The sequence below is a fragment of the Mizuhopecten yessoensis genome, unplaced genomic scaffold (genome assembly GCF_002113885.1).
Source record: "Mizuhopecten yessoensis strain PY_sf001 unplaced genomic scaffold, ASM211388v2 scaffold716337, whole genome shotgun sequence".
Taxonomy (NCBI): domain Eukaryota; kingdom Metazoa; phylum Mollusca; class Bivalvia; order Pectinida; family Pectinidae; genus Mizuhopecten; species Mizuhopecten yessoensis.
This window is the reverse complement of record NW_018480066.1, coordinates 773539-783139: the sequence shown is the minus strand read 5'-3', so window position 1 is coordinate 783139 and position 9601 is coordinate 773539. Positions and strand designations below refer to the sequence as shown.

The 9601-nt window shown below is 36.6% G+C and overlaps 1 protein-coding gene across 2 annotated transcripts in view; it reads right to left on the bottom strand.

Moving 5' to 3' along the window:
* Positions 1-385: 385 nt before the first annotated feature.
* Positions 386-9601, bottom strand: part of LOC110443285 (trichohyalin-like) — a 76378-nt gene continuing 67162 nt past the window's right edge. For both annotated transcript variants that reach the window (XM_021487421.1, XM_021487422.1), the window contains exon 14: positions 386-5131. In XM_021487421.1, the coding sequence (XP_021343096.1) occupies positions 4976-5131 (156 nt within the window). In that variant the 3' untranslated portion in view covers positions 386-4975. The remainder of the gene's footprint in view (positions 5132-9601) is intronic.

Here is a 9601-nt window from a genome sequence, read left to right as displayed (position 1 = left end):
TAGAACATCTAGTGCGAAGTTCACCTGTTCTGTGGTAATACAAGATACCACTAAACTGTTAGGACATCTAGTACGAAGTTCAGCTGTTCAATAATACCAATAGCTATCAAACTACTCTCACATCATGTATGAAGCTGCCAGTATCAGCCTTCTAATGTCTAGTACTAAGCTCAATTGTTCACCGAATACTACTGCCTGCTAGATTCAAATGTACTTTACTTCAGTAATTTACTGAGTATTCCAATATCTCAACATCCGACAATGAAGCAATCCAAGGAGTTGTAGTGGTTTGAAATTTCCATCTTGACAATAACTTCCTGACCCGACGCGTTTGATATCACACATATTCCGTGAAGCAAGAATCATAACGGCAAACACACATGGCTCAGGTTTTATTTATTCTTTATTTCATTTTCAATTTACCATAATCATATCACAAATGCATGGGATCAACATACTGATGTAGCTATATACTTTCATCATAATCATATCACAATTTTCAGAATTAATGTAACATTTTTATCTGTATAACAAAACTAGAAGCAGTGAAATAAATACCAGATCTTTTCATTGTGAAATAAAGATGGCCTTTTGACATGTGGATAGTTCAAAGCCAAATAGACATGTTTTTGTGTAACGGAGATCAACATGAATCTCAGAATTTTATATCTTAATCACGGAATTAGATTAGATCCAATTAAGTCCATGATTATAGATATGTATTGTATTGGAATGTGTTAAAGTCTAATTAATGAAATAGTCTATAATGTAAAATCGTCTCTTGGCAAACTATTGGGTTACATACATATATCACAAGTCAAATTATCAACCCCCTCTCTAGCTAGTTGGCACAAACGGTTAAAAACTAGCGTTCTGATACCACGGCAATAAAATTAATCCTTGGCAGGCTGACAATATTGTCAAGATGCTTACTTTTCAAATAAATCCTGTTAAATTCAACTATTTCCTGTACTGTTGTCCTGAGTTTGTGGACAGGTCTGGCACAAAGTCCGTATGATATGATCAGAACAGGGTCAGACAACAGTGAACTGATCAGAATGAGGTAACAGAGATCACCATGAAACAGAGCTGAGGATCTATTTCTATCATAATACCTGTACTGTAATATGCTATGGTAGAGTATAATGTATTGTTAATCAGCATAGAGATGTTACAATCACAGACGCAATGGTCCTCTCATCAAAATAAGCCATAGTAATGTATGGAATGCAAGGCCGTCAAGGAAGATCAACCTGATATTGCCATGATTACAGCTATTAATATACTATTTGTTTTCCTTGTATTTGACAAAATTTCCACAATAGGTAGCCATGATACATATTCAATTGATTTATCAATTGATGCTTAATTCTTCTCTGAGTTCTGATCTGAAGTTTCAGTTATAAGAGATCATCAGAGATGCTATGATCTTAATATATATCAACACACACAAAATATGTACATCGCGTCTCTCAATCAACTGATGGCCAGTAATATGTGTGGTAACCTTATGCATTGCCAACAGTTCAGAAATAAAGCTACGTTGGATAAACACGATCAAAACAATATGCTGAAATAGTAGAGGAATAAATCAAGCTGAAAACCTTATAAAACAATAACCTGATAACTAGATAATTCATACTGTGAAAACTTATTTGTTTTAAACACCTTATATTTGAAGCATTGCAACGGAATATAATTATATACTTAACTCTTCAGACTGAAACACAACACACAAATACAGTACAGGCAAAGCACAGCCTGGATTATCACAGCTACAGTGGAGTACAAACTGTGGACAAGTATAAAAATAGGAAAATCTATGTAAAAACATAAAACAAACGAGTATAAATAACAGTTACTCTCATATAAGGTACCACAGCACCAGATATAATCATAAGTACAGGTCTTCATAACTCTATTATACAGTAACAGTAGCAAAAGGAAGGAACGTTTTCCCAGCTTTATGTTACTTCCTTTATCAAGACACTCATCTCTCTTTTTTGATGCCATACATTTACAATGCCTGAGAAGCAATATTGGTAAACTGAAGGATTGATAGCTCAACCCTTTAATTTTTGTGCTTTCTTTGGTGTAAATTTCCATTTTCATAATGACATATACTCAAATTAGGAACAACCTGGATTGCCAGTTTCCAGTGATGCATAAAAAATAATGTGGGTTAAATATTTAGTATGATGATATTTTATTGATCTTATCTTGTTTCTAAGAATTCAATTTCAATGTAAAAAGATTTTTTCCGTAAAAATAATATCCGTAAGAAAAACATGTCTGTTCATGTAAGATGATGAAGTTGGGGCAAAAATATTCATTTTTTATTTTACCATATCATTGCTGTTATGATTAAAAGCAAAAATTCTTGTTCAAATGATGTGGTTCTTCTCGAAGTGTTTAAATATATGTTATCAATACGTTTTTGAAGATTTTTATTCCACTTCCTAGTTTGAGTATAATTCTGTAACATGTATCATAAGATGTGACTTATATAGAAAACTTCTATAGATAATGACTTAAACGAATGTTTCATAACAGTGACAACAGCAATAATATTATTTTAACTTGATGTTTCCCTTAACCTGAAAAGTTGTAATCACAAATGACTTTTATGGACAGATTTTACCATGGTACATGACCTTCGACAGAGAGGCGCTGTTGTATCATCGTTGATATCGTAATACATTAAAGACATGAAGTGGTGATCAAGTTTTTAAATAGCTAATACAGTGTTTTACATAACAAAACAACTAAATCTGGAGCTGCAATAGTATCAATATTATCCTCTGTTAATCTTCAAATGTCATCACTAACCATAATATCACAAAGGATATCAAGTCACCCCTAACAACACACCAGAGATAATAGCGACAGGGACTTTAACCCAAGGTGGAGAGATCGCCATCTAGTGATGATGCATATGGTCATCAGTGTTATGAAATTGGTATAAGTGGTACAGATGATTGGGTATAACTGTTATAGGGAGTCTGATGTAAGGATGACACAACACATACACTACACACAAGTAGGGACTGGCACACACATTGTCACTCTGAGGTATAATTCTATCTAACAGATGTATGAAGAGTATATAGTTTCTGATATTCAATGAGCAAATTGTTCCTAATAGTGTGTAAATAGACAAAGTGCCAGAGATAAGACTGCCTCCCTTATAAATCAACTGTAAGTCTAGATGGTGGGCATCATTACCCATATCAAACACACAATGTATCTACAAAAACATCCCGATGTTATCTTCTGATAGCGAACACCATCACAATTTCAAAGCAGTACACTATATAAAATGTATATCCACAAGTTGACCTTGATCTATCTTTTGACCTTGACCCTGATGGCATCCATAAACAGACAATCCTATAATGACAAACAGTAATCAATTAATCTCATTAGCTGACAGATGTCACATCTGTCCTCAGATCTATCGGTAAATAAGTGAGTTTGCTTTGTAAATAAGTAGTTTTAGCTTCAAAGAAAGCTCTTACCATTTACATCATAGCTATATACACAATCTCTTTCCTTTAGAACAAGAATTACTTTTATAAAAAAAAGTGCGAAAAAGTTCAGATCCTAGGGAAAACACTGTTTATCACATACAGCTAGAGCCCATTGTATTCTGACAAGTAATACATACACACACACTCCCATTGTGTATTGAAAGCTTCCATCCTCACACCCATCCACCTCCCTTCACACCCCATTTTAACACTGGCGAACTATAATTCATATTTCCATTATGTATGGATATACATTGTAGCTTTTACACAGGGCTATGAACATGTCGAATTTAAGCAACCCTGAGGTCACACAAACATTTGACATATTCTGTCTTTGGTTGGGACTGTGTACTGTGTCAATAATGGAAATCATTTCAAAAAGTCCCAACTGACGATAAAAGGCCCACAACCTATCTTTATCATTGTATAAATGCAGAGGAAATAACAGAAATGAAAAAAGAAATTACCTTCTAGTTTCCAGAGTTGCAAAGATTTTTAATTTATTTGAGCTTTTCTATAATATCTAATTTTAAATCCCTTATAACTGAGCTAGAATAGGAAATCTAAATGTTGCATGATTCAGGGTAACATACTAAGAGACTCAACTCTGTCTCAGTTGAAATGAATATAATGTCCTATTTCTTAACTATCATAATTCATTACATATTATACGAGAAATCCAAAGATAAGAACATTCTGTAATTATTGCACACACGTATACTGATATTTCCTACATGGCAGGAGTTTGATGAATGCCTATACGATATGTTGCCAGTGATGACATAGCCAACAGTTACTTTTGATTTCCCCGGTATGTGTATATACCTTAAACACGAACATAAAACACAACATGGCATGAACTAGTTATATAAATGAACCAGATCAGACACAGTCACAGAAGTAAAGGACATGCAGTGTTAACACAAGGTTGATGGTGAGGTCATTATTTAGTTCAGTCTGGCCTCACAGGACCACCATAAAGAGCACTTGCATGTTCAAAGGCATATATTAAAAGTACACAACAAATTTTACTTCTGAAGTTCAAAATGTAAAATCTTTTTTACAAAATCTTAAATAACAAAGAAAATAAATCTGTATTTATGTGAGTCTGCCTATATGTGATCCACAGCACACAACTCTACTAGCCTCATATTAATCAGTGAAGGGACTGTGTGTCCGGTGACATAGGTCATTCTCAACCCCTCAGTAAGCTATGTATTAGGTCCTGGTCCCACTAACACCCTCAGTAGCCCATCAGACCCTGTCATGGACCTGCAACAATCCCTCCAGTAGACATTTCACCAGAAAGTCAACCGAAGCAAGCAACTCAAGCATTACATCAGCATTGTCTCTTCTTTCTGCCCAGTGCGCTGCTTTTCGATTGGCACCTACAGTGTTCCTAGAATAGGACCTGTGCCTAGTACAGTGATGAGGTGTCGCTCCTCCTAATATGTCTCTGTAAGGGCCGTGTCTGAACGTTCAGAAATCTTCAGAATTCTGGCATTCTCACGCTCATGTTCTTTGAGATTGTGTTTGTCCTCCTTCAGGAGCTGACGGTGCTGCTGTAGCTTGATGTAGCTCTCTTCCCTCTGTGCATGAGCCTGAAAAATACAGAAATATAACCTGGTAAAAAGATATTTCAATATTGAAGGGGCCTGCATTGCTCACATGGAAGTAATCTTACACTTGTAACCTAAAAAGTGGACAAATGTCAAAAACAATTAAATGGACTAAATTAAGCTTAATCAGTCATTTTTATTTGTAAGCTTTCCTTGGCTCCATCTCAGGAAGCTACCAACCTCACATCATGACTCTAGGCCTTTCGGTTCTTAAGAAGAAGTTGATTGCAGTTTTTGACATATATAACCTTGAAAGGAGGTATGGGTAATTTTTTATTTGCAAACGCTTTCGGGAAGCCAAATATCATAACTCTAACCCTTTCTGTCACCTAAAGGAAAAGTTAGCAGACGGACAGATGACAGACACTGCTGTGTTGCAGCATCATTTCATTTGCCCTTCATGCTGGTTATGAAAATATATTGTTTCTTTTTAATGATCAGAAATTTCTGTTTAACAATGCAGTGATTTTCTTTAAGTAATTTTCCTCCTTCAAACAATTTTCCTGTTTCCACAGTACTCCCTGAAGACATTCCAAATGACCTAAGGCACTTCATCTGTCCCATCACCTTCATACAAAGCTAAAGATTCTGCTTGTGTGAAAACAAGATCCCTATTTCTTTGGTGGGCCATTTTTTTCTAACAATGCACAAAAGTATCTTTTCCAATGAATATAACTTTAAAAAAAATGAAACATAAAATTTGAGACCTTTTCACTCCTGGCTAATCAACATAAAATGAGTTGTTCTGGCTTATAAGGTGCCATTGTACTGTATACAGGTACAACTCATTCTACCTCTGAGAGTTACATCGTTTCCAAGGAAATATTCATATAAATAAATATTCAATACTCCTTTTGATACGAGACCTTGTGCTCTCCGGTGTATAATGTGGGCAGTCCAAGGTTAATCACTACCCGGTAATTAACAGTTGACCGGCCTTGACATGTATGTTGATCTGGTGTCAGTAAACAGTTCTATACAAAGTGTTTTTGTTTCCATTACACATGGTGATGCATGCTTCAGGTTCTCCTTCAATACACACTACATGCCTCAAATGGGGGGGGGGTATCTGAGTTTACATGCAACTCCCACCTGGCAAACATGCATTGAAACACAGACAGGTGTTGACTGTATAATGACTTGTTTTATTGAAGCAATTAAAAAAAAAAAGGAGAAAACTTTCTTCGTAAAGTACAACCGTCACTACCGTGTAGCCAGCTGCAGCCCATGTTTTGTCTATAAAGTACACCCAGCCTCTGTTCGTGACGGGATCTATGCCCTCGATATATCTGCTCGTAAATAACACACTATTCACCTTGTTTACACATCGTCAATGATGTAGATTTCAAATGTATAAAAAAGTGGCCCTTTCCCTGGAGTTTGTAATCAAAATGATAACCTAGAGCTTCAACAGGGAAACAAGCTAACTCTATAATAAAACTATCAGCATCATCTTGATTAAAAAAATCTCTGTCTACCTGCAGGAGCCACAAAATGTACAAGCTTCAATTAAGATAAAGTAACCAAATTTATACGGTTTTGATAAAAATAAAACACACAGCATAAATACTTAATTCAACAAAAATCTACTGCAAAACTCTGTGTTAAAGGCACAGCTGTTTGATCTCCTAACTGCAATTTCAACCATCACAGAAATAGAATCGCGGTCATTCGTGCACTTATTATAGATTTAGACTCTACATATATCCCTCAATAGGAAGTGAAAATGAACTTGTTAGCTAGGAAGCTTGTCGTTTTTACAGTATACAGTGTGTTTACACAAAGACATCGATCAATTTTGTGGTATTAAATGAAAATCGTAAATAAATCATGGAACTAAAACCCTACGGATTGAATCAGTGATATTTTACAATGTATAATGTATGTAACTTAGGACCACAAGGCTCAGTTAATCAAACCTCGGTTAGCCAAGCATTTACTCCAATATCTTCAAATAAAGATTTATGTTTCAGTAGACAAACATGAGTCCCGACAATGGACCTTTTTCAATGATGTTTTTAATTATTCTCACTAAATATTTAATTTTTCTAACTACAATATTTAGTTAACATACATTAAACAATTTTTTGCTTAAAATGTAAGTCAAAGCACCCTAATTTCTTTTTTTCTATTTCTTTTATATGAAGGACTAAACAAATTGGACTTTTACTGTGTAGATTTCCAATTGTTTAAACAAAAAACCTAGACATAAATTGTTAAATATGAATTATTTAATTCACTAGTTTACACATGTCTTTCTCCAGAGAAACAATTTAACCAGGTTACACACAACCATCCCCAGGTAAAGTCTGTGTAAGTTAACCAAGTTACACACAGCCATCCCCAGGGAAAGTCTGTGTAAGTTAACTAAGTTACACACAGCCATCCCCAGCTGGTAAAGTCTGTGTAAGTTAACCAGGTTACACACAGCCATCCCCAGGGAAAGTCTGTGTAAGTTAACCAGGTTACACACAACCATCCCAAGCTGGTAAAGTCTGTGTAAGTTAACCAGGTTACACACAGCCATCCCCAGCTGGTAAAGTCTGTGTAAGGTAACCAAGTTACACACAACCATCACCAGGTAAAGTCTGTGTAAGTCAACCAGGTTACACACAGTCATCACCAGGTAAAGTCTGTGCAAGTTAACCTGGTTACACACAGCCATCACCAGGTAAAGTCTGTATAAGTTAACCAGGTTACACACAGCCACCCCCAGGTAAAGTCTGTGCAAGTTAACCAGGTTACACACAGTCATCCCTAGGTAAAGTCTGTGTAAGTTAACCTGGTTCCACACAGTCATCACCAGGTAAAGTCTGTGCAAGTTAACCAGGTTACACACAGCCATCCCCAGGGAAAGTTTGTGTAAGTTAACCAGGTAACACACAACCATCCCCAGGTAAGGTCTGTGTAAGTTAACCTGGTTACACACAGCCATCCCCAGGGAAAGTCTGTGTAAGTTAACCAGGCTACACACAGCCATCCCCAGGTAAAGTCTGTGTAAGTTAACCAAGTTAAACACAGTCATCCCCAGGTAAGGTCTGTGTAAGGTAACCAGGTAACACACAACCATTCACATGGAAAGTCTGTGCAAGTAAACCAGGCTACACACAACCATCCCCAGGTAAAGTCTGTGTAAGTTAACCAGGTAACACACAACCATCCACAGGGAAAGTCTGTGTAAGTTAACCAGGTAACACACAACCATCCCCAGGTAAAGTATGTGTAAGTTAACCAAGTTACACAAAACCATCCACAGGGAAAGTCTGTGTAAGTTAACCAGGTTACACACAACCATCCCCAGGTAAAGTCTGTGTAAGTTAACCTGGTTCCACACAACCATCCCCAGGTAAGGTCTATGTAAGTTAACCAGGTTACACAAAACCATCCACAGGGAAAGTCTGTGTAAGTTAACCAGGTAACACACAACCATCCCCAGGTAAAGCCTGTGTAAGTTAACCTGGTTCCACACAACCATCCACAGGGAAAGTCTGTGTTAGTTAACCTGGTTACACACAACTATCACCAGGTAAAGTCTGTGTAAGTTAACCTGGTTACACACAACCATCCCCAGGTAAAGTCTATGTAAGTTAACCAAGTTAAACACAGTCATCATCAGGTAAAGACTGTGTAAGTTAACCAGATTACACAAAACCATCCCCAGGTAAAGTCTGTGTAAGTTAACCTGGTTCCACACAACCATCCCCAGGTAAAGTCTGTGTAAGTTAACCTGGTTACACACAACCATCCACAGGGAAACACTGTGTAAGATTATCAGGCTTCATATAGACATATTTTTTGGAACATTTTAAATGAACCTAAATAAAAACAACTGTGGCTAGGAAAAGTTTCAAAATTAATAGGCTACACACAACCACGTAGGAGAGAACAGGTGTCACAAATATTTCTAACACCATTATTTCTGATCATATTCATGAGACTTGCATGCCATCACTTGATTATACACACACCTGTAGAAGGTGGGGGTAATTACCTAGTTGTTTTACTTATCAGGCTGGGCTAGCTGTATCACACACCTGTAGAAGGTGGGGTAATTACCTAGCTGTTTTACGTATCAGGCTGGGCTAGCTTCATATTTAACATGCTGTATCACCCACCTGACAGAGGGTACATTACTGTACCTCTTATTGCTGATCACTGATCAGTTATAAGCGGCCCAATGGGCCTGAATCGCTCACCTGGTATTAATCTCACACTTGTAATCTTAAAAGTGGACTAAAATACAGCTACAGGCAGAATATCAGTGTTTGATTCATAAGAACCTATTAAAAGATTTAAACATATGACGCCTGTGACCTTGAATGTCGAACAAGGACATTAGGTTGAACAGAGTTTAAAGTCTTCCAACCCAGCATGCTGTTGGCAAAATATCATAACCCTGGACCTATTGGTTATACAGAACAAGTCATTTAAAGATTTAAACATATATTGACC